General features: G+C 34.8%; 4 protein-coding genes across 5 annotated transcripts; 2 read left to right on the forward strand and 2 right to left on the reverse strand.

The window, feature by feature from the left end:
- Positions 1-7: 7 nt before the first annotated feature.
- Positions 8-3,495, reverse strand: LOC108210923 (PI-PLC X domain-containing protein At5g67130). The gene is made up of 9 exons (XM_064089012.1): positions 3,239-3,495; positions 2,992-3,114; positions 2,717-2,854; positions 2,533-2,631; positions 2,142-2,445; positions 1,830-2,053; positions 1,657-1,743; positions 571-967; positions 8-231 (listed from the first exon to the last, which is right to left on the reverse strand). Exons 1-8 carry the CDS (start codon positions 3,371-3,373, stop codon positions 785-787), a joined length of 1,293 nt encoding a protein of 430 aa, XP_063945082.1. The 5' UTR covers positions 3,374-3,495; the 3' UTR covers positions 8-231; positions 571-784.
- Positions 3,496-4,481: 986 nt separating this feature from the next.
- On the forward strand, positions 4,482-7,336 carry LOC108215382 (disease resistance protein RGA2). 2 transcript variants are annotated; one of them, XM_064089014.1, is made up of 2 exons: positions 4,482-6,171; positions 6,272-6,466. In XM_064089014.1, the coding sequence occupies exons 1-2, from the start codon at positions 4,624-4,626 to the stop codon at positions 6,323-6,325; spliced, it is 1,602 nt and encodes a 533-aa protein (XP_063945084.1). In that variant the 5' UTR covers positions 4,482-4,623; the 3' UTR covers positions 6,326-6,466. The 2 variants fall into 2 exon arrangements, with proteins under 2 accessions (XP_063945084.1, XP_017243369.1); XM_017387880.2 differs by having other exon boundaries at positions 4,482-7,336.
- Positions 7,337-7,487: 151 nt separating this feature from the next.
- On the reverse strand, positions 7,488-10,037 carry LOC108215383 (F-box protein At5g67140). The gene is made up of 5 exons (XM_017387882.2): positions 9,659-10,037; positions 9,300-9,446; positions 8,709-8,844; positions 8,159-8,257; positions 7,488-7,933 (listed from the first exon to the last, which is right to left on the reverse strand). The coding sequence occupies exons 1-5, from the start codon at positions 9,754-9,756 to the stop codon at positions 7,721-7,723; spliced, it is 693 nt and encodes a 230-aa protein (XP_017243371.1). The 5' UTR covers positions 9,757-10,037; the 3' UTR covers positions 7,488-7,720.
- Positions 10,038-16,803: 6,766 nt separating this feature from the next.
- Positions 16,804-23,638, forward strand: LOC108214341 (zinc finger CCCH domain-containing protein 38). The gene is made up of 4 exons (XM_017386291.2): positions 16,804-16,983; positions 19,693-20,097; positions 20,400-23,025; positions 23,304-23,638. The coding sequence occupies exons 2-4, from the start codon at positions 19,751-19,753 to the stop codon at positions 23,331-23,333; spliced, it is 3,003 nt and encodes a 1,000-aa protein (XP_017241780.1). The 5' UTR covers positions 16,804-16,983; positions 19,693-19,750; the 3' UTR covers positions 23,334-23,638.
- Positions 23,639-24,133: the final 495 nt, after the last annotated feature.

A 24,133-nucleotide genomic window follows, 5' to 3' on the forward strand; every position in this document is an offset into this window, starting at 1 on the left:
TCTGCTCTTCATCTAACAATCAATCAACCTCTGTATTCTTGCTCGCAATTACAATGTAAACAGATTAAATTGATTCTTGCTACAGTATTTGGTTCCAACAACAGAAGAATTAGAATTAAAATTAAGACAAACATATAAGAAAGGAGCTCCTACACTGATCCAAATTTGTCATTAACTCCTTACAAACAGGAACAGTTACAAATTGCAAGCAGCACATATCTGTCTGGAAACCTGATGAGATAGAACAGCAAAACATACAATTAGAATATTAATGAAAAAAAAAAAGAGAGATTATAATCAGGTTATAAATCAAATTAATGCTTGATTATGAACATATTTGTTTGTGCATAAGAGTAACTTTATCATCAATCATGACTGGAATGGAAAAACATCATGAGAACAATTGAAATAATAGATACAGTTCTCGCAAGGAATCTTTAGCATAGTCATATATTAGATCTGGTAACTGTAAGCATAGAAAAATAAGGAAGAAACTGAAACATATGTGACGTCATAAGCAACATTAAGTGTAGCACTTCTATTACTTAGCAGCAATACATTTAAACATACCTAAACCATATATTTGAGTTGCATTGATCCATTTCTAACTCAAATCTGCACAACCTTCAACCTCGGTTAAATTTTATATCATATTAAAGCTAACAAGATCAATCTTCACTTGCATGCAGTACGCCTACTCTGATATTACAAGAATTTACTCTCTAATACACCAGGAGCCCGACAATATAATGTGATACATGTAGTGTTGAAATAAAGCGTGTATCTATTTTAGGATTAATAAAAAAATCAACATGCCACACATATAGAAAATCATAAAATTCAAATCATGGAACATTGACGTTGATGCAGACAGCTGAACAGATCCAGAAAAACTTCCTCCAGTGTTTGTCGTTGGAGTTGTGTTAGATGGAGACATATTCTTGCATACCCCAACTGGTGCACCAGCCTGTAAATTTCACTTGTGCATTAGAAGACTGAATCAAGTAACAGAAAGGATTCAAATCAAAATAAAAAAATACTTTGTTCTTTCAGTCCTCAAATATAAGCTACTAATGAAAATTTGGTTGCTGACAATGCATTTCTGTAATTAACCGTACATACTGTCAATCACTTAACCAATCATTAAAGCGGTTAACTTTTTATGTCAAGTAGGATTTCTCGAAAGCCAAGAGATGTGAGTTGCTATAAATATGTGCAGCAGCAAGTCAAGATACAGACTTTCGAAATAATTAAATTTAAGTTCATGTCCTGCACTTAAGTATCTACAAAGTAAAAATTCTGAAGTCACGTCGACCAAATTATCATCTCAATCACATGCGCGTGTGTAGGGAGCAAAGAGGATCTGAATCACACGCAAAGGTAACAATAACCAGAAGTTTTAATTAACAAAAAATAGCGTCGCAAATCACCTACCTCACCATACTGCAAGATCATACAACTTTATCAAACATACTAATTATTCGTTTTTATCAAGATCGTACAGGATGCATGGTAGTATTTACACTCAGTTAAATATCTTCCATTAGAACTTTAAGCTCTAGGTATCAAAGTTTCAAGTCTAGAAAGTTTCATTCAAATTTTCATCATCAAACATAAGCCATGCTAAACACCAAGTTTTATACGTAAGATAATGACCTGGCAAGCAGTGACAGTACTGCAACCGCATAGCGTATGACCATTCATCTCGTCTACGGCATCAAAAACTCCTCCTCCATCACTCCTCTGCAAATAATCTCATTTAGGAATCAACACATAATCAAATTATCATATAAGCCTGCGCGTGGCAATCAAAAAAAAACTTTCAGTACCATGTAAAAGTTTACTGCCAAAAAGTTTGCCATCACATTCCCTGCTGATTTATAACAGGCTCCAACTAAATTAGCAAGCGGAGCTGAATGCTCCTTGCAAGCTTCATCTTCTACAGGTATTGTTGGGAAATAATTTTGTAGTATAAGGGAAGCACTTTTTGAGTTTAACGGCTTTGATTCTTTCCTATTCGGGCAGGACCCTTGTATCACTCCACCATCTCCAGCTAAAACGCACACCAGATCATAAGCTTGATAATAATTTATGTAGTACAGATGAGAAAACAAATAAATCAATCAATTTTAGGCACTTACGCTCATTTTCCAGAATGTACCTCCACTGATAAGCTATTCCCTCACCTACTTCCTTGGAGGAGTCAGAGGTGAAGACTAACAATCTATGATTCTCTTGGACCATTTTGGTAATGGTTGGCCAATCCGCACCCTTCTTTGGCATCTTGGAGAGTGGAAACCAGTACTTGTCCAATCCGGCATTGGCAAACAACTTGGTCAATCCTTTTGTAGTATGTACATAGTCCTCGATAATAATAGTGACAATCTCAGTCGGGTTTTGGGTCAAAAATGCTTCAACTTCCCTCAATGTGTTAATTGCAGGTTGCTGAAAAGAATACAATGTACATGTTACAAAACGGCCTAAACAAAAATATTGAACATTGAACTAAAGCTGCGGGATCATAGACCATACAAAGGCTGTGATATTGAAACACTCGCCCTGGAACGAATGGCAGAGCCAGATATCATTCTCAAAGTCATACATATCCAACATCAATCCCCTCACTCCATTCTGAACAACAAACAAACAACATAATATCAACAAAAATAACAACCAAATTACGAGAAACCAATCAATAAAAAATGCAATGACATACTCTGAGCTGGTTAGTAACAGTATCTTCTTGATTATAAAAAGTAATTCTCTGAGAGCCAGTTAATAGAGGTGCATCCACAATCGAAAACGAATTGTGGGTCATGAGCCAGGTATACTTGTTGAAAGGCAAACCACTAATCTACCCTCATCACCAATCAGACAAAACATCACAAACACAAACACACATTACCACAATGTTAGTTATAACATTTACAAAATTCCCAAAAAAATCAACAAAAAAATAGGCACAAAATGATAAAAAGATAGGATCTTTACAATAGAAGTAGGAATGTTAGCCTGGCCTCTAGTACAAATGGGCTGAGCCTTGCCAATTTCTGGACAATTCCCACAATATAAACCTTGCCCACAATCAGTAGCAGTTGAACATGGTTCCATAAACTGTGCATACAATGTAATTCTTGAAAGATTCAGCTTCCAATTTAGACAATTGTACATTGATAGTGACAAACACATATGATCTATGCATAATTACAAGAGATGTAGATAGAAATAAAAAGTGGACCTGACAAGTGCCATCAGAACAAGAAGTTGAAGTAGTGATGAGTAGTATAGATACAAACAAGAAGATGTAGTGGTAGCAGCAGTCAGTGGGATGTGTGCATCTGCTCATACGATTCTCCGTAAAACACGACAACATCGTGAGAGAGAGAGAGAGAGAGAATTCACAGTGTCCCAAGTAGTAGCAAGTCAAGTGAGAAAGCAAAAGCTGGGTTTACATGTATATTTATTGAGAGAGAGAGTTTGTTTTGTTGGAGGTGCTTTTTTAACTTTTTAGAATGTGTTTGTTAATCACAAGGATTTAGCTTTGTCTTAACTTAGGTTGCCTTAAATTAATGTAAATTGCAATACTACCAACAATAATTTTTGATTATATGTTGGCGATAAATTATTCGTTATTTTTTCTGCTGAAAAAAATAATTTAGATTCGGTGTTTAGAGGGCATACGAGCTTTGGCCATGCATACAATACAAAAAATATAAAATTAAATATTTTTCACGATAAAAAAAAATCGTCAACAATTTGCTGCTAATTCGATTTTTGACTGAAAGTATGACACCCAAACTGATTCTAGTAGCCGATTGGCAAGTTGGTGATGGATGTACTGTAACGGGAATACCCACGTAATTTGAATGTCATTAGCGCCTTGAACACGATATGAGTACCTGTTAAACTTAAACATGCTATACAACTGAGACGACTATTTTAACGTTTTTTATTAGATTTTTTTTGTCAGGGTACATAATATGTTATGATAAAACCATTAAATAATAAATTACATGATATAACCATGAATGAAAATATATTACTTTACATGATAAAAATATAAATATTTTCTAACATGAATATATCTATGAAATATAATATTTATAAATATAAATATTTATAATACTTATAAATACATAAATATATTAGTTATTGGTCAAACAGTTGACAGAAAAAGAAGGGTCAAAAATCTATAAGCAAATGAAGAGAAAGTAAATTACATAAATTTCAGTTCTTGAATTTTTTTAAAAAGATGAAAACAAATAAAAATAAATATAATTATAACATAATTTTATATTTATTTTTATTGACATTCACTTGTTTTATTTTCTAAAAAAAACTCAAGATCAAGAGTTGACTCGAAAGTCCTCATGCACCAAAATGCAAGTGGCCAACAGTTTCCTCATACTGACTTTTCTTCCTCCGGCTAAAGCTCCTGCAAAACAAATTCTTTTCACCAGTATCGATTTTGAATCTTGGTTCTTGAATCAAGTTCCAAAACTCACCACTCATTCAATAACATACACTTGAAGGAGAACATATGGCAGAAACATTTCTGTTTCAAGTTGCAGGACAAATTTTAGGCAAGCTAGCCACTCTTTCTGTGACTGGTACTAGTCTTCTATGGGGCATGGAGAAAGAGCTCAGCAGGCTGGAAATCACTTTATCAGCAATCAAGCAGTACTTTTAGATGCTGATGAACAAGCAGCTAGGAGCCAGCAAGTGAAAGATTGGTTAGAAAAGCTTCATGAACTTCTTTATGATGCAGAGGATGTGCTAGATGATTTTGCAACAGAGGCTCTGCGACAGGAAATGAGTAGCCGTGATAAAAAGCATAAAATGGTTGGTAAATTCTTTTCGAGATCGAACACTATTGTGTTTCGTGTTTCCATGACTCAGAAAATAAAAAAGCTGAGAGAAAGAATGGAAAATATTGCTGCAGACAGAAAAAACTTTAGTTTCACTGAGAGATTTTTAGATGTCAAGGTAACAAACAGAATGAGGGAACAGACTCATTCTTTTGTACTTGCCTCGGATGTCGTAGGGAGAGACCTTGATAAAGAGCACATTGTGTCGCTTTTGCTAGCCTCCAACATGCTTAGAAATATATCTATGCTTTCTATAGTTGGACTTGGTGGACTTGGGAAGACAACTCTAGCAAAGCTTGTTTACAATGATCAAAGGATAGTTGAGAATTTTGAGAAAAGAATCTGGGTGTATATACCCGAAGAGTTTGATCTCAAGATGTTGACAGAGAGAATCATAAGGGCTGCCACTGGTGCTGATAATGCACACTTGGACCTTGATCAGCTGCAAATACGTCTTCGTGATGAGTTGATGTCTAAGAAGTTCTTGCTTGTCCTGGATGATGTCTGGAACGAAGATCCTAAGAGATGGCTAGATTTGAGAGATTTGTTAACTTGTGGTGCTGAAGGAAGTAGGGTTGTGGTCACTACTCGTAGCAAAGTTGTGGCTTCAATCATGGGAACAAGTGCACCTTATGAGTTAGAGTGTCTGTCAAATGATGAATGTATGTCAATATTTGTAAGATGTGCGTTCAAAGAAGGACAAGAGAATGCAAATCCAGAGCTACTGGAGATTGGCAAGGCAATTGTGAATAAGTGCGGTGGAATACCTCTGGCAGTGCGAACCTTGGGGAGCTTATTGTGCACAAAAACTGAAGAACGCGATTGCCTTTACATCAAAGATAATGACATCCTGAATATTTCACAGAAGGAGAATGATATCCTGCCTATATTGAGGTTAAGTTATGACCAAATGCGAACAAGCTTGAAACAATGTTTTTCTTACTGCTCCATCTTCCCAAAGGATTATCATATACCCCGAGAGGAGCTGATTAATCTATGGATTGCACAAGGATTTGTACAATCAGAGGAAAGCCGGCTGTTGGAAGAAATTGGGAATGAATATTTCAATGAGCTGTTATCAAGGTCATTTTTTCAGGATGTGGATGAGGCTTTTAACTGTGAAGTATTAACATGTAGAATGCATGATCTTGTGCATGATCTTGCAAGGTCTGTGGCAGGAACATTGTTTTCGTATGTCAACTGCGATACAAAGTCCATTTCAAAAAGAGTGCGGCATCTGTTGTTCTGTGAAGAAAACTTGCGGGATAAAGAATTTCCAGGATTACTTCTCATCAGGAAGAAGGTTCGTTCATTTTCTTTCCCCTTCAAAGTTGGACCTATTAGCCAACCATTTCTTGACATACTCATAAGTACTTTTGAGTGTTTACGCGTACTTGATTTAGGTGAATCAGATTTTGAAACGTTGCCTAAATCCATTGGTTACTTGGCACATTTAAGGTACCTTTCCCTTTATGGTAACCATAGGATCCGAAAATTGCCCAATTCCATCTGTAATCTGCTAAATATGCAGACTCTCTATCTCTTGGGTTGTGTCCAGCTCCAGAATTTGCCAAGAGACTTTGGTAATCTCTGCAGTCTTAGGCATTTATATCTGACCTCAACAATGAAATGTTTGCCGAGGAACTGTCTCAAAGGCTTATGTGCGCTTCAATCTCTGACCGTCTCAAGATGTTGTAATCTGGAATCATTGTCCGAAGAAATAAAATACCTCACTGCACTCCGGGCACTATATATCATTCAATGTCCAGCTCTCGTTTCTCTTCCACAAAATGTAACTTGTCTGACTTCCCTAGAGAAACTTTGGATAATGGACTGTGCAATGTTTGGGACGTCGACTGCAGAAGCAGTGAAAGGCCCCAAGACGCTTCAGTCTCTTGTTATACGGGGACTTCCTGAGTTAAGAGAGTTGCCATGTGAACTTCAACAAGGTACAACTCTGAGATACATGCTTATACAGCAATGCCCTTCTTTGCTAGCATTGCCACAGTGGTTGGAGGGTTGTACATCACTTTTAAAGCTCAAACTTGTGAATTGTCCTGATTTGGAAACTTTACCACTAGGGATTCATCAACTTACTGCATTACGCGTTTTATTTATCAAAGGATGCCCTCTTCTGAATCTATCCAGAAAATCAGTGGAGCTTATGTCTTGGATAAGCAATATTTCTGAGGTTTACATCAATCAAGATACTCATGTCAGCTACAATCAAGATTATTCTCATGATCTAAAGATTCCTTCTGTTATATTACAACGGAAAAATCCTCGTTTAGGGGACAATGAGCTTGCACCATGGGCTTCTTGGCATGGTTTTGATCAACCATGAATCCATGATCTTGGTCAGAATGGTTACGACAGATGATAATTTACATCTACAAAACTGAAAAGCGAGTCTAATATTTGTTTCTTTAATTTTTGTGGGTGGTATTATACATCCCTATTATGGTCTTTTATTCATCAGTACAGAAATTTACACTGTAATGGCAACCAACCCTCTTAATGACTGCATCAACTGAGTTATCATGGCTACTCGAAAGCTATTCGAAGCCATGGTGACTTATTACAATATCAAATGTCTAGATCAATAAAAACACTGACATATTGGGCAGGGGAAACCTTTTCCAGATGATTTTATTATCAGGGATAGTGTTGATTGTATAATACAATATTCACATAAAGAATCAGTACAGAAGAACTTTGAGTAACAATACAGAGATGAATTGATTATTGATAGATACAGTTATGGAATATTTATTGTGAGATACATCTGAAACACTACCTGCACCAATTTTAACTTGACAAATGGTTGTTCTTGCACAACCAGTGATAGTTTCTTAAAAAACAGGCAACAGAGATGCCCTTTCTGCAAGCGGCAACAGGCCCTCAGGTTGCAAATGAAGAGCTGGGCTAATGTTGACCAAACAAACAAAGCACTCCATGGGAACCCTCATACCCCAGACATTGATAGATTCAAGTTTCTGACATTTATTTACAAGAACCAGTAGTCCGTGCTCAGTCACGTGACGGCAGCACCAGAGGTTAATAGACTGTTGAAGAAATATCCCAAACTAAAATCTGATTCTTACTGAATTTTATAAAACAAAGTCAAGGTGCAGTGCAGAAAATCGAATATTTTATGAATTACTGTAAGCATAAAACAATTTTGGTTACCAGTTGAAAACCTGTGCTGAGAAAACAGATTTGCATAATCGTATGTTGTTAAATACACATAACCAGTGAAATATGCAATCTGTGTTCTTGCAGAAGCTTACCTTCAAATGTGGACAGCTGTTTGCAATTGCAAACAAAGATTCATCTGTTATGAATGTACCCCCAATGTTAAGATGTTGCAAAGAAGTTGCTCCTGATACCTGGTGGCATAAGTAGATCATCAGAGCCACTATTCTTTGTGGTAGAGCAAAGAGACCTTAATACTTGAGTACAAACATGACCACAAAATGCTACAGTTAACACATGTTCAATCAACGGCCAACTAATGACTGATTTACTATCAAAATCCCTGTGTTCCAAATGTATTGATGCATTCAAAACATCAAAGTTGTTATGAACATTCTTTTGCCAACATTTCGGACCCCCTGACGTGTTATATTTCGGACGCATAGAACCCACATCTACAAACAGTTGCAAAAATAGCCTGTGCTGGATAATCATATCAATTTTCAGACACCAAAGCAGGGGTACAATATCTTAAGAATTCAATTGAAATAAGTAATCCAAACAACCAAATTGACATAATATAAAGCTTTAAACATTATCTGCAGGGGAAAATGATAAGAAATCTGAGTATATGAATCTGCATACCAGTTGACGAATACCATTGTCAGAGATTTCTGTCATACCCCATAGGGAAATCGAGGACAGATTACCAAGGCATTTTGCTAGTGATATTTGGTGCAGGCCTTTATCAGTTATCCGGCAACCCCACCTGCTCTTTGAACTGAAGAGACACATCACAATCCAAAATCTATCAGATTTAGAAGTACAAGACAATACTGAATTATAGTGGATCAAATTACTTCAATACTCAGTGTGTTTATATGATTATACACATCATTTTCTTGCAAGGGTTATGTGTAATAGTTATTAGCTTAAGTGAAATTTCTTCAATCTTCCACTTAAACACACTTTTTACAGTTACTTCAGAAAAGCAAGAACACCACCATAAAGTAATGCAAGCGAGATCAAACACACAAATATAAATATCCAATCAATCCCCGAATCATGTGTTTGATTCATATAGTCAGTCAAGTTTTCATCTTCATAATGTCAATTGTGTTAACAACAGAGACTTAGTCTTACGATCATCGATCAGAAAAACAAAACAAAACAATAATTGATGTAGGTAAGCACAATTACAATCAATACTTAAAAGAGAGAAAGCATTGTACATACATGTCCAACTCCTTGAGAGAGTAGGCATGAAAAAGAATTCGAGTAGCGGAGTCATCATCCATTTTCCAACCAACAAAACTCAGCTTCTCCCTATGACCAAGCGATCGCTTCACCCCTTCCCTCCATTTCTTACACACCCTGCTTGCTCTACAACAAACACACACACACCCGCGTTTCTTTAAACTACAATTCACCAATCACAGTACTACAAATCACCTCTTATATCTTAGTATAATACCTTTGTATGTGCAAATTACATCTAAATAAAAATTAAAAAAAATCCCACAAGACTAAATATGATGAAAAGCAAATTAGTAAGGAAAAGAATGAAAAAACAGAGTTCGTAGAAGATTACTTACTGAGCTAAATCTTTGAAGCAAGTGATGAAAACAAGAATATGGGACAAGAGGTCTATAGGCAATCTGTCAATCTCTGCCTCTCCTCTTCTGCTTTCCATCACCCAACAGCACTCGTACAAATTAAATTCAAGAGATAAAAACCAAGTCAAGTTCTTGTATGATGAGATTAAGGCAGAGAAAGAAGAAACGTACAAATAATAGCAATAAGATATTTATTTAAATAAAAAAATCTGTCACTTTCGAGCGGCGTTTATCAACATGATGTGGTCATCATGTATCATGTAGGCCTCATGAATTTAGTAGCCAAAGCAAGAATCTCTTCTATTTTTTCTGAACCACATCAAGTGTATGTACATGTAAAAATATTCAAGTCAATTATAAAGAATATTCACTTTACTTTCCCTGTTGTAGAATCATACGTGTTCCTGAAGTATCTACGTTGTCCTTTAGTCTCCTGCTGTTGCGCCCTCTGCTCCTTTGCGTGTTTTTTTTTTTTTTTTTACCATCTTTTTTGAAATGCCAAGTTATTCTGGAGCATATCTAACTATTTTCATTAAAATGATTGACTAATAATATAATATAAATTGTTTAACTTTCAAGATGTTGCATTCTAAAAAGAATTGATTATATGTTTAAAATAATATTTATCATATTTTAAAGTCGAAAGAGTGTAGAATAGAATTTGGATTTTAAGTATACTGAACTGAAATCATTCCCAAATCAAAGATTCATTCCAAATATGATCCGAACTCTAAATTCGAAAAAGTACGATAACATATATCAAACCAATCTCTAAATAAAAATTAAAAACCAATACAATTTGGTGATATTGTTTTTAAAATTTAGGTTTAGTGACATTATTTTGTAATTTAGTGATTTGTGTTCTAAAATTTGGTGAAAACTTCCAGAAATGCATGAAGATCTCCATCTGTTCTCGTTGTCCATTTAAGGTGGCGGTGATAGGGATAGTGGAGGTGGAAGTGGTGGACATGGAATGAGTATTTGGTTTTGTTATGTTGTTTTTGCAAAGAGACGTAATCGAACAGTGTGTTTAAAATTGGCAATAAAGCAGGGAAGATCGTGGAGGTGATAGGTGAGGTCGGAGACGGAACGAGCGGTGGAAGTGGGAGTGGATTTGGTGGTGATAAGAATAATGAAAGCGATGGTTATGGATATGGAGGGGCGGACGACATGTGGGTGGAGGTGGTGGTGGTGATGGCGGAGACGAGGCCGAAGGAGGTGGGGTTGGTGAAGATGGAGATGGAGATTAGGTTGTTAGAGAAATTAGTGTTATTTATTTTAGAATTTAGTGATATTTCAGCTGGGATTTTAGTATGTTGAAGGGTTAAATGGTGTTTTGCCACGGTGGATTTATTTAAGCCAAGTCACGACACTTAGTCAGTTTTCTGTCAAATTTTTAACGGAGTGTAACGGCCAGTGACTTGAATGAAAATTTTTAAGAGTATAATTATGTGTCTGAAAACTTTTTGAGTTGGATGACCCAATTACAAGTCTCTATTCAGTCGAGTGATCAAAACGACATTTAACCCGTTTGTTGAATAGGGGTGTGTGTAATAGAATAAGATTATGGCTTATTTTGGAAGTTAGAGGTCTTGGGCAAAATTAGAGATTTGAGGTGTTTTAGAGGTTTGACCACTATAATTCGCTAATATTAGTGTTTGATAGTTAATGAAATGAAATAGAGGTTTAGATCCAAAAGGCTAATTTTGAAAAAACTACTTTGACGAGCTTTTAGTGGTTTTGGTTCGTGTGAGAAAAAACTAATCAATCAGCTGTTTACCAAACAATTTCACGAGAAATTGCTAATTCAATCCGCTAGTCAAAACATCTACTTCAATCAGCTAGTTAAACACTTAATTCAATCGGCTAACAACTAATCGGTAATTCCTAAACAAGGCTATTTGCGTAATAAGTTAGAAGTTGGCTTAAAGTTTAAAATAAGACACAAACTAAGTTCAAGCTACGAGTTAGTTTGAGATACTTTTTTTGGTGACTCAATTTTTTAATTTTTTTTAATAAAAATTATTCATAAATCTTAAATTATTCATAAATTATTTTACTTTTATTATTATATTTTTAATAACCATCTATACTATATTATAATAAACCAACCAAATTTTTAGTTATATTTTTTTGTTTGGTGCTCTCCCTTTAAAATTACAAGTCTACAACATGGGGAGTCTATTACTCTTACATTGTTAATTAATTTTAAATACTAAAAACACTCATGACAATATATTATCATATACTCCCTCCGTCCCATTTAATTCTATACACTTTCTTTTTTTGGATGTCCCACTCAATTCTATACATTTCAAAACTTTCCCAAAATAGTCAAGTTTTATAATATAAAACTCACGCTCACCCACTACTTTCAACTATTTTTCCAAATCTATCAATTATATATTGATGGGTCCCACTACTTTACCCACTTTTCTTTCTCTTTCTTCCTACTTTACATTACTTTATACACTTTTCTTAGTCTCCATGCCCAATCCATATGTATACAATTCCGAGGGACGGAGGGAGTAAAATCTCATAAAAAAATTATAATGATGTTAAAAATAAAATCATAGACATCCAATTTTGAATATCTTTTCTTTTTTCATACATATGAAAATAAAATTAATTGATTATTCATCGCATATTAATAACAGAAAATATTTATAAATATATAACAATTGTAAAAGCTAGTTTTTCGTGAGAACATATAATCAGTTGGTTAATATAATTTAATTAAAGTTTAACTCATTATACTAAAATATTAATAAAATGATATTAGAATTTTAATAATAAATTACGAATTATATTCTCGCCCGTGCTTCACACGGGTTAAAGGCTAGTAGTCTCTGTTCTAAAAGTCGGTGATTAATCACCGATTAATCCTTGTTCCGTAACTCGCCGAACTGATTAAATATCCGATTATTTCAATTAATCTCCGATCAATGTAATTAATCTCCGATTAATCCTTGTTCCATGACTTCGCCGATTAAGTCTGATTACCGCTTTTTACAATACTGCTAGTAGTTCATTAATATGTCAAGATAACCCAACAGATATTTAAAACTCCCTACTTATCACGTTAAATCATATATCACAATTTTAAACTCATTCAAACGAGATCTTAATATGATAAGCTGAGAGTTCAAAATGTCTTTTCGGATAATTTTAATTTATTAACGACTCGGGGTTATTAAAAATGTAATAAACAATAATTAAAAAAATAGTGGTTTGTGGGTAACTTATGACTTATTGGTAATTCTAATAAAAAAGTTCTAAAAAATTAAACCACTAAAAAAAGTACCTAAAACAAATTATGTCTTTAGAGCCGGCTTTTGACGTATTAAACAAACAAATATTTTTCAGTTTAAAATCGAATATAACTTAAAACTCACGCAAACAGGCTCTAAATCTAATCTAATGTTTATAATCGGTAAGTTAGATAATTATTGATAACTAAATTTAACATATTTGATGCTAATATTGAACTACAAAACGTGTTAATTATCAACTAGGTCACTTTTTACACCACTTTTTACACCAGAAAATATCAAGTGGATCACTCGGAAATTTTTAATCTCATTTGAACCACTAAAGTCATACAAAATATCAAATAAATACTTCCAATATCTTTTCGAAAAGTAAACTTTATTTTTCATTGACTTCCACACATTTTTCTTGGCTATAAGTATAAGGATTATTAAATAATTAATTTACGTTGATCGGGATATAAATATGATTTAATTTGTAACTTCCCTCTTTTCCTAACAAAAAACTTTAATTTTTGTTTTTGTATTTTTGTTCCCACAAGAAAATATTAATATGTATTACGATTTCTTTATATTGTGTGTCTAACCAAAGTTCTTACTTTGGTTAGACATTATCACTTTTCATATTTGTATCGTATTTTTATTAGTTCTAAAATTTTTATTTTTGAATAAGATGTTATATTATTATATTTATTTTTGTCAGGATTTATATGCCATAATTGGGTTTATTTTATCCAAAATACTTTTTTCTTTAATTTATCATTCTTATGTTTGTTTTTGCTTGGTTTGTTTTTCAGGATCTTGGAGAGAGACCTTACGGGTTTTCTTATCAGACTTTAAAGTCTTATTATCTAAACGTCCGGAGATATCTTTGCGTATCTTTCGGTTAGATGATAAACTTTATTGGATGAAAGTAATCCCTGATGCGGCTATTGTATCTATGATACAACTCATCTACGAGTATGTAGATCCTGACAAAAAAAAATAAATGAAAAGTTATGGATTCTAGTATTTATGATAATATATTCAGATTTTAATAAATTTATTTATTATTATATTTTTTATTTTACAATTATTTTGGTTAATTTATATCAAATAAATATTAAATAAGTTTCTTAAAATCTGAATATATTATCATAAATACTAGAATCCATAACCTTTCACTTGATTATATTTATAGCCAAGAAAAATGTGCGGAAGTCAATGAAAAATAAAATTTACTTCTAAAGAAATAGTATTTTTTTTTAAAAATTAAACTCACATGCATGCCAAGAATGAGTCGAATCCTTGACCTGCATTTGAAAAATCCAACACCTCAATCAGTGTACCAAACTTTTTCATATAGTACTTTTGTGTTCTGAATATTGGAAAAAAGATGTGAACTATTATATTATTTAACAATAATATAAATTTATTTATTTTTAATTAATTGTTGTTATAAGATTTAAATTAAAAATTGAAATCAAACTGAAATCTGGTGATCAGGTTCGGATATTTATTTTCAATATTTATACCCAAACCCAAACCAGACAAATCAAATTTAGATCTTACCAAATACAAAATGATACGATCTGCTGCCATCCGTGACCGTAATCTCATCGATTCACTCGTGATGGCATGAACTCTATACGATATATTCAAGTCAATCAAGAATTATGTAGCGTGTTTGGTCGACTATCATCATCGTCTTAAAATGTTTTTATGGAAAACAATATTTGTATTGTCTCGAATTTTCTAATTACAAATGATTATAAATCCTGTCATATATTAGAAAATAATTCCTTTCATATATTAGAAAATTTTGAGCTTTTTCTTATTTTTGTTAACGAATATTTGTATAGGAGGATACTATTATAATTTCTTGATTTGCTAAAATCAAGAAACGAAGATCTGATAAATATAATATTCATAACTTAACTCAAACTATAATATGCTACAACATATTCGAGTTGTTGGTGTTACAGAAAAGTTATAACTAAAATTTAAAGTTTTTTTTATAAATAACCAGTTTAAAAGAATTTGTGTAAAAATCTTGTTATTTTTTTAAAATAAATTGCAAAAATACTATATTCTTGAAAATATTTGCAAAATCATATATACAACTGCTAGCAACCTTATGCAACCAGAAATGCAACTTTGAAAAAATATTTTGAAAATTAAATTTATTTGCATAATAAGCTGCTGCAACTGGTTGAAAAACGCCCTTGTAGGGCCAATTCTAATATTAACATTGCAACCTAAAAAGCGACTAAAACAACAAACTACAAATCAATTCAAAAGCAACCACTACTATCTCTCTGGTCTCAAAACTATCCCCCCGCTTCTTTCACCACCCGCCCCCCATCTTACCTTCCTCGGAGTCCGACCCGAAAACTCGACCCGGTTACAAGATCCCAGTCATTGATCTCTCCGGCGTCGCACCGTCATGGTCGAGGAAATCCGACATGCCTCGGGGACATTAGGGTTTTTTCAGATTGTTAATCATGACGTTCTTTTGTCGAAGATTGATGGCATGATATCGATGATTAAGGTGTTTAATGAGCTGCCGATGGAGAAAAAATCGCAATCATTATCGAGAAATGAGCTGAGATGATGAAGCTGAGAAAATGGAGAAGTGATGAGAGAGATGTGAAAGATAGGAGACCCCAAAACTCGACTCGATTACAAGATCCCAGTCATTGATCTCTCCGGCGTCGCGCCGTCGTGGTCGAGGAAATCTGGCAAGCCTCAGCAACATTAGGGTTTTTTTTTCCTTCAGATTGTTAATCATGGCGTTGATATCGACGGTTAAGGTGTTTAATGAGCTACCGATGGAAAAAACAGCGCAATTATTATCGAGAAATGAGCTGAGATGATGAAGCTGAGAAAACGGAGAAGTGATGAGAGAGAGATGTGAGAGATAGGAGACCCGAAAACTCGACCCGATTACAAGATCCCAGTCATTGATCTCTCCGGCGTCGCGCCGTCGTGGTCGAGGAAATCCGACAAGCCTCAGCAATGTTAGTTTTTTTTTTCAGATTGTTAATCATGGCGTTCCTTTGTTGAAGATTGATGGCTTGATATCGACAGTTAAGGTGTTTAATGAGGTGCCGATGATGGAGATAAAATTGCAGTTATTATCGATAAATGAGCTGAGAAAAAGGAGAAGTGATGAGAGAAAGTGAGAGAAAGAGATGTCAGAGAGAGAGAGGAGAGATAAGTAATTAAGAAATAAAAAGGTGCATCAAAAGAAGGTACATTTGCAAATAAAATTCAAAGAATAGTATATTTAAAAGGTGCATCACAGAAGGTAGTATATTTGCAAATAAGATTTAAAATATAAATATATTTAAAAGATTTTGGAGAAGATACTATTTTTGCAGGTAATATCCAAAAAGTAGTATTCTTGATGAATTCTCAAATTCAAATATAAAAGTCATGTATCATTTAAAGGTAATTTTATATAAAATTTTACAAAAACAAACATATTTAGATACATACAATTTATGTTTAATAATATTAACACACGAATGAAATAAATTTGGTAACAAAATTATAATTCTTTTATATTAATTTAATTAGATAAAATTATAAACTTTTGGTTCCGAGCTCTAATGTCAATTTAATATTATAAAATATTTCACTTGTACTATAATATTATGTATATTATACATAGTTAAAATTAGAATTAGAATAATGTTAACAATTTTAAATACCACTACAAAAAATTTTAAATTCTAATTCTAATTCTGAAAACGGTTCATAACATTTTTTTTTTAATTTATTAAATACCACTACAAAAAATTTTAAAAAGCAAATAGACCAAAAATATATTAAAAATTAGATGAAAAGGGGCAAAACATCACGTGTACATAGAGCTATATGACGAAAGTACTTGCAACTCTGGTTATTATTGACCAGCCTGAACCTAGTTCCATCCCATCCCCTCCTTGTCGGACACCGCCGTTAAATCCCCTGTCTCAATTCAATTCAAATCCCTAATTCTATACATCTTTATCTTTAATTGTGTTGCTAGATCTCTCTTTTCACTCTCAGGTAAGCTCTCTCTTTATTTGAATAAACTCTCTCCTCTTCATTTTGAATTTAGGGCATTGTGTGCATATGTGTGTATATATTTATCAATTAAGATGTGTGTTTGTGTATGGTGCACAGTGAAGCAACTTTGACAAGCTTCGAAAATAATGTTTTGAATTTTTAGCTGGATGAGTTGTTGTTTGTATCCAAGTGTCTTTCTAATCTGTTACTAGTGTTTATTATATGTTGCTAATTAGATTTGTTTGATTCCGTATGAATTGATATGATTGTGTGTGTTATCCTCTTTAGAGGAAGAGGACTCGTGGCGGCAGGTTCAGTTAAGTTAAGGCTTATGGTGCGACAAAACTATACGTGTTATGTTATACTTATTTGGGACTGACATAATGTTCTTTTTGCTATACAAATAACTTGTCTTTATGTCATTTTTTTTCTGTTTTTGTCGCGATATGAATAGTTGGTTGTCGTTTACTTTGAATTGGTTAGGCTTGGTGCGTATAAGGTGTTTGTTGATATGATGATTATGACTTCTCGAAGCACCGATGGGGAAAAGTTGGAAACTATGAGATGAGTCAATCTGATGAGAGCAATGATAAATTGCAACTTGCTCGAAAGAACAAAGACATATTCGATGACGAGAAGCGTCATCGGGCTATAACTGTCGGGAAAGGAATCTGTTGATTTTGTTCATGATTGTGGAAACGGTTGAAAGTCCGGTGGAATCCAACCCTTGACACTGACTAATAAATAGGATTTGAAATCTTAATTACAAACTTGTGGTGGTGGGAGGTTTATTAAAATCGATTTATTAATGAAAGTATTCTATTAATTTTGTTGAGGACAAGGAAACGATAATGACTGTTAAATAGGATTTGAAATCTAATTTACAAATTTGTGGCAGCAGAAGGTTATTTAAATTAGGTATATGAAAGGAATCTATTAATTTTCTTGATAGCGAGGAAACGACTGAGCATCGTTGGAAGCCAATTCTTGAGAACGACTAACAGACAGGTTTTGAAGTCTATATTAGAAATGTGTGGGCCATGTGGCGGCGGAAGGTTCTTTAAATTACAAATTTGTGGCAGGAGAAGGTTATTTAAATTATGTATATGCAGCCAGTTAGGCGTGTTTGCAATTGTCCTCTGTGTTTGCGGAAAAGTTTTCAGCTACTACCCCCGGGCCTGAGCTCTGTCCGGTGCCCTGATCAGACAGGATCAGCTATATGATGTAGGGGGTGGAGAACTCAGAACTTTGGGTCTGAGTTGGTTTTAATTTGGATAGCACCTAGACCATTTTGGTTCAGTGTGCTTATTCTATTTATTCATACTCATGCTTTTGAGGTACTCTACAGCGAATTATCTAACTGAGCACATGCAAGTTTGGAATAGTCCTGTAGACTTGAGATCAACATTTTAAGTTTTTGACCTCATTGTTTGTCTATGGTTGATTATAGTCAGGTCCTTATGGTGAGTTGATAGATCTTGCCCAAGATATACCACACTATGAATTTATAATGGGTTTTCGAGGAAAATAAAGTGAGATGTTCAACCAAGCCGACCTTTGTAATTACAAAGATTTCCTCTATAAAAGGTTAAAAGGGATGTTGGTTTAGAAATTTTTCTGTGATTAGCGATTTAAAAAGCAAGTAACTTCTTCACTTTCTGCAATTCCTTCACTGCTCCTGATTTTTAGTGTTTGTGTGTGGGGCCGTGGTATAAAGGTTAATTTTGCGACTTCACATGTTTCATATGGTGATTCTCATCCATTGTTTTTTGATTTCACATATTCCTTCATAGGTGAGCTATGCCACGACCCAACTGAACTCCCTCTGTCAACAGTAGTAATATGCAGTCGGTAGTTATTATCCAAATGAACTGGTTTTTTTTTTTCCTAAATAAAACAATGAATTGGCTACTTGACATTACTGTAAATGCTTCTTTATGCCAAGTGTTTAAAATATATCATGCAACGAATAATACTGATTAGTAGTATATCCAGATTAATATATTTAGGGTAATTTCCAGCAATTATGTCACATTTATAAATGAAGTTATAATTTATTATAGTAATTTTTTTATTAACTATGTTACAAGTTGGTATAAAATTCTGTAACTAACCAAATATGTTGAGAAATATTATACCATATCGCATATTGTATTTGATATGATATAGTATTAGAAAATGAAAAACATAGAGTCTAGGATCCTGATAAACTCAATTTATAAAAAGAATGTATCTAATATCTATATTGGTTATTGTTTTGTGTAGGATATTCAATAAGCAATATTTAGCACACCCTCAACTTTTGACCTGGCTAGGTCACTGGTTGCCTACACTAGTTAGTAATAGTAAATTCAGGGATAGCACTATATGTGTCAGTGAGCAGGTTTGGGTTAATTAAACCTTGCCAGAAAAGAACAGGGTTGGGTAGCAAGTAAAAGGGTGAAATTGTTTGTCTTCTGAAATGTTGTCTTGAATTGCTAGAACGATTATAGATCTACATGAGTGCAAAGAAGAAGCAAGTTTTGGAAGTTTTGTATATTTCTACCTATGTTGTGTTGAGTTCTGGCTTATTGGTTGTTCACTACTTCACAACTGATTTTTAAACATGATCAAATCAAACACCAAATGAGTGGCCAGATATATTGTGAAATTATACGAAACTTGCTTAAATCTGTGACATTAATCACTCTTCTTCACTTTGTTGTGCAGGTTGCACATCTTTATTATAGCACATAGGGACTCAAGTATATTTATACAAGGGTGCACCATGAGTGGTAGAAAACGCAAGTCTCTATGGGATAGCAAGGAGGAAACTGAGAATTCTGTTGAATTTGGTAAGCATGATGCTAGGCATGGGAGAGAAATTCATTCTAGTCATCATGCAAAATGGTCAGATGTGGAGGCCAAGAATGCATCAAACTCTAACAATGGTTCACGGTGGTCGTCTTCTGAAATATGGCAAGACAATAATGGTCGCAAAGACTACAATGAAATGCCAAAAACTGAAAGGGCTGGGGATGGGGATAAAAGCTACAGCAGGTCTCCTGGCCTTACTGGGAGAGGAAAACATAATCATAGCCCTCCATCAGAAATTTATTGGAGCCAATCACACAGGTTTGCGATTTTGTAATAGACAGTATCTTTTTATAATAATTGGTGTTTTTTAAGGGGATATTTTACACTTACGAGATACCGGACAGTTCATGTATATTATACTGAATTAATTTGTGTCTGCCATATGCTCAAAAAAATCCCGAGTTACATACTGCCATGATTTAATTGAAACTTTGGATAGTTCCTATAACTTCTGTTTAACTTATATTCTTGATATTAACAGTTCTAGACTTTTAGTTACTTTTTTGTGTTACAATTCATAATTAAATTTATTTTTGAATTTTCGTTTTGTTGGATTTCAGGTACCAGAGGAGTAGAAGCAGTAGTCGTAGCAAAGGAAGAGCTGGGAGCAGGAGTAGGAGCAGAAGCAGGGGAAGGGACAGAGAAATGGACAAGGATACAGAAGGTATACAGAGCTGGAGCAGTGGGAGGGACAGAGGTATGGACAAGGATACACATGATATCCGCAGCTGGAGCAGGGGAAGGGATAGAGACATGGACAAGGATACAGAATATATCCAGAGCAGGGGAAGGGACAGAGATATGGACAGGGATACAAATGATACCCGGAGCTGGAGCAGGGGAAGGGACAGAGATATGGACAGGGACATCGATGGTATACGGAGCTGGGGCAGAGGAAGGGACAGAGATGTTGACAAGGACAGGGATACTAACTGGAGTAGGAGCACACTCTCTGACCATAGACGTGAATATAATGGAATGGGTGATAGAAAAAGTGTGGTCAGAGCATCATCTCAGCTATGCAGAGATTTTTCTGTTGGAATGTGCAGACGAGGCGATCAATGCAGATTCCTTCATGACGACAATCTCAATCTCAGTCATGAAAAACTAGAGAGAGAGAGAGCAGAGTTCAGAGGTAGACATGAAACTAATGAAGCTTTCTCTGCTGATAATGGAAGGCCTAGATATCGGACACTTGATAAAGTTTCCAACTACGACAGAAGCAATAGGAGTTCTTCTTTTGATCATGATCATAGGCGCCAGCCATATAAGAATGTTAACATTCCTTGCAAATATTTTGCAATGGGAAGATGTCACAGGGATGATTGTAGGTTCTCTCATGATCATCCAGGAGGTGGCGCTGTAAAAGAAAAACTGCAGTATGATAGGTATGACCAACATGCAGATGATGAGAACACGTACTGGAATGGTCCTAAGTGGGGTGATGCGCATGGTGTTTCAGATATGAATAATAATGACCGGAACAACCTTGATACCAGGAAAACGAATTACGTTGACAGAACTGCTAAGAAACAGGCTTCTGGTATACTGGATCAAGATTGGAAAGATGAGAAAATAACATGGGATGGTCCTACATGGGAACATGTTACTAGTGTGTCTGATGTCGCCAGACCAAATCAATGGGTTGATAGTAATGCCGGGGGTGTGAGTTTTCCTGAGCCACCAGTTGCAAGGACAAAGACTGATGAAAGGTGTGGCAACAGTATGGATCTGTGGAACAGAACACAGAATGGCAGTAACACAAAAAATGTAGACACTGTTGAATCAACACATGTTGCAACATTTGATGGAGGGGTCTGGGTTGATGCCCAAGGTTCACATGTGCAGACTGCAGGTGGCTCATCTTTGCAGACCTGTGAAAAAGTAATTGAAGGAGCATCAACTCAGCAGCTAATTAACAATGTTGGGCACCCTTTGGTCTCTGAAAATTCTTATGTTCAACAGAGTGACGGTATGAGAGGAAATAATATTATGCCAAATGATAATTCTAATGCAGTGAAGGGGGTGAACATATCTGGGAACACTAGGCAGTTTCTGCTACCTGAGCAAATCTTGAACCACAACAGTGGTAGTTCAATTTCTATGCCTTCAAATATTAATGAAGCAGATCAAAGGAATGTCATCCCTGTAAGTCCCGTGGACGGACATGAAGCTGATCCAAATAGATCAGATAAACAGCTATTATATCCAAATCAACAAGATGAGTCCAAGAATTTTTTTAAAGACTGTACCAACAAACAACAGGTGTTTGAATCTGAAGTATGCCAAGTAGATCCCAGTCTCCCTCAAAATGACATGACCAATTACCAGGTTGCAGCAATTACTAATCTTTCTGCATCTCTGAATGAGATATTCAGCAACGGGAAACAACTTCCAGAACTATATGCTGTATTGAACCCTAAAAGTTCCACCGACTTGTTAACCTCTCTTTCTTGTTCTGCAAGTGTCAATTCTTCTGTTGCTGCAACAATAGGTCAACCCAATCAAACCACAATGTTCCAAGGACAGCATGTGCCTATAGGCGCCATTGAACTGGGCAAGCATGACAGAACTGACGTATCAGATGAACAGAGAAATCATGGAACCGACAGTAAACATTGTGAGGAGAAGCCAGCACCATTCGAGAACACTCGTTCATCTACTGACAGGATTACTGAAGGTGCCAACAATAATAAAATTTATGAACTGGGCGAGCCAAAACCCCTGGATCAGTTTCTTTTGCCATCTATTAATGGCCCTGACCCCGGCAAAATTGAGAAGATAGGCAGTACAGAGAAAGCATTTAGTCCTACAGAGAAGCTGTTAAAGCCAGATATAAATATAGCAGCCCATCAAAACGTCAGCGTAAAATCTGAGAGTTGCAAGCCTGAAGAAGGTATTCCGTTTGACAATGCTAATCCAGAAGGTCGGGTTCGAGAGGGCAATAGTGGCAAGGATGAGAAAGAAATGCGGCTTTTCAAAGTTGCCCTTGTGGAGTATGTTAAGGAGATTCTAAAGCCCGTGTGGAAGGAAGGTCAGATGAGCAGGGAAGTCCACAAATCTATCGTGAAAAAGGTGGTAGATAAGGTAACCGGTACAATACAAGGAGGCCATATCCCTAAAACACAAGAGAAAGTTGATCAATATCTTGCATGTTCTAAACCCAAGCTTACCAAACTTGTACAGGTCAGCTTTGATTGCAATTTCCTGTTGTTAGCATAGTTCTTTCTGACATTTAGTAAACTGCACTTACTGCCATTCCAGTTTATACCGTCAAAGCTTTAGCATGGTTTGTCTATCACATGTTTCCTAATTTGAATTTCTGTCACATAGCATGTTTCTATTATTAAAAACAGTCTCATCATATAGACTGATTTCAAAAAGTAGATGTCCATTGGGATATTAGGTTGTAGAAATGTATTAAAAAATTGGATGTAGCTCTAACGTCCGATTTATCTTTGCAGGCTTACACTGAGAGACTTTTGAAGAGTTAAAAGAGGAGTTTATAAGAGGTGCTTGAAGTACTTTGCTATTAGCAGATGTTTCTTGCGCCGGACATAGGAGCTTGCTCTGCATCTTAAGCTTTTATAGTTTCTAGTGATCAGATAGCTGTTTAATGTTTTAGAAATACCATTTTCAGTTTGTCTTTGTTGGCTTCATGTGTTCGGTAACGAAGTATATGATAGTTATTTTTTATCACCTTGTTTTTGTAGATATTATCCATAATGTGACGGTCTAAGAACTCCCTAAGATGTTTTGTTATCTTGTAACCTGGAGTATATAAGGTTGTTGATGTCTCTCTTTTAGACAATATTGTGTTTACTATTTGGAAAAATGTCTAGACAGAGATACAGGACATAGGAGACATAATTCTTTATCATCTCAGTTTCTGGCAATTTCATATGACTATAACTGATATGTAGCAGAACCTATATATATTGTTGAAGGCAATGAACTTTTGGAATGCATGTAGTTGGTGGATAGATGCTTAACATTCTAATTACAAAACTGCATCTTTGAGGACCAAGTTGTAGTTTGTACCGTGATGTGTGAATTAGTCTTCACATTCTTGTGCCTGTGTTAAATTCTGTGTTAATGGTTACTCCCTCTTTGACACGCTTTATAAAACTCTTTTATAACAAAAAAAAAATTAAATTATTTTTTTCCTGAATAAAACTATAAAAGTTTAATGTTTAAACTTTTATTAAAAAAAAAAATATTATGAAATTATACTTTATAAGAGTTTAAAAATGCGTGGTAAACAATTTATTAGGACGGAGGGAGTATCTTTTAA

This window comes from Daucus carota, chromosome 3 (assembly GCF_001625215.2).
Source record: "Daucus carota subsp. sativus chromosome 3, DH1 v3.0, whole genome shotgun sequence".
Classification (NCBI taxonomy): domain Eukaryota; kingdom Viridiplantae; phylum Streptophyta; class Magnoliopsida; order Apiales; family Apiaceae; genus Daucus; species Daucus carota.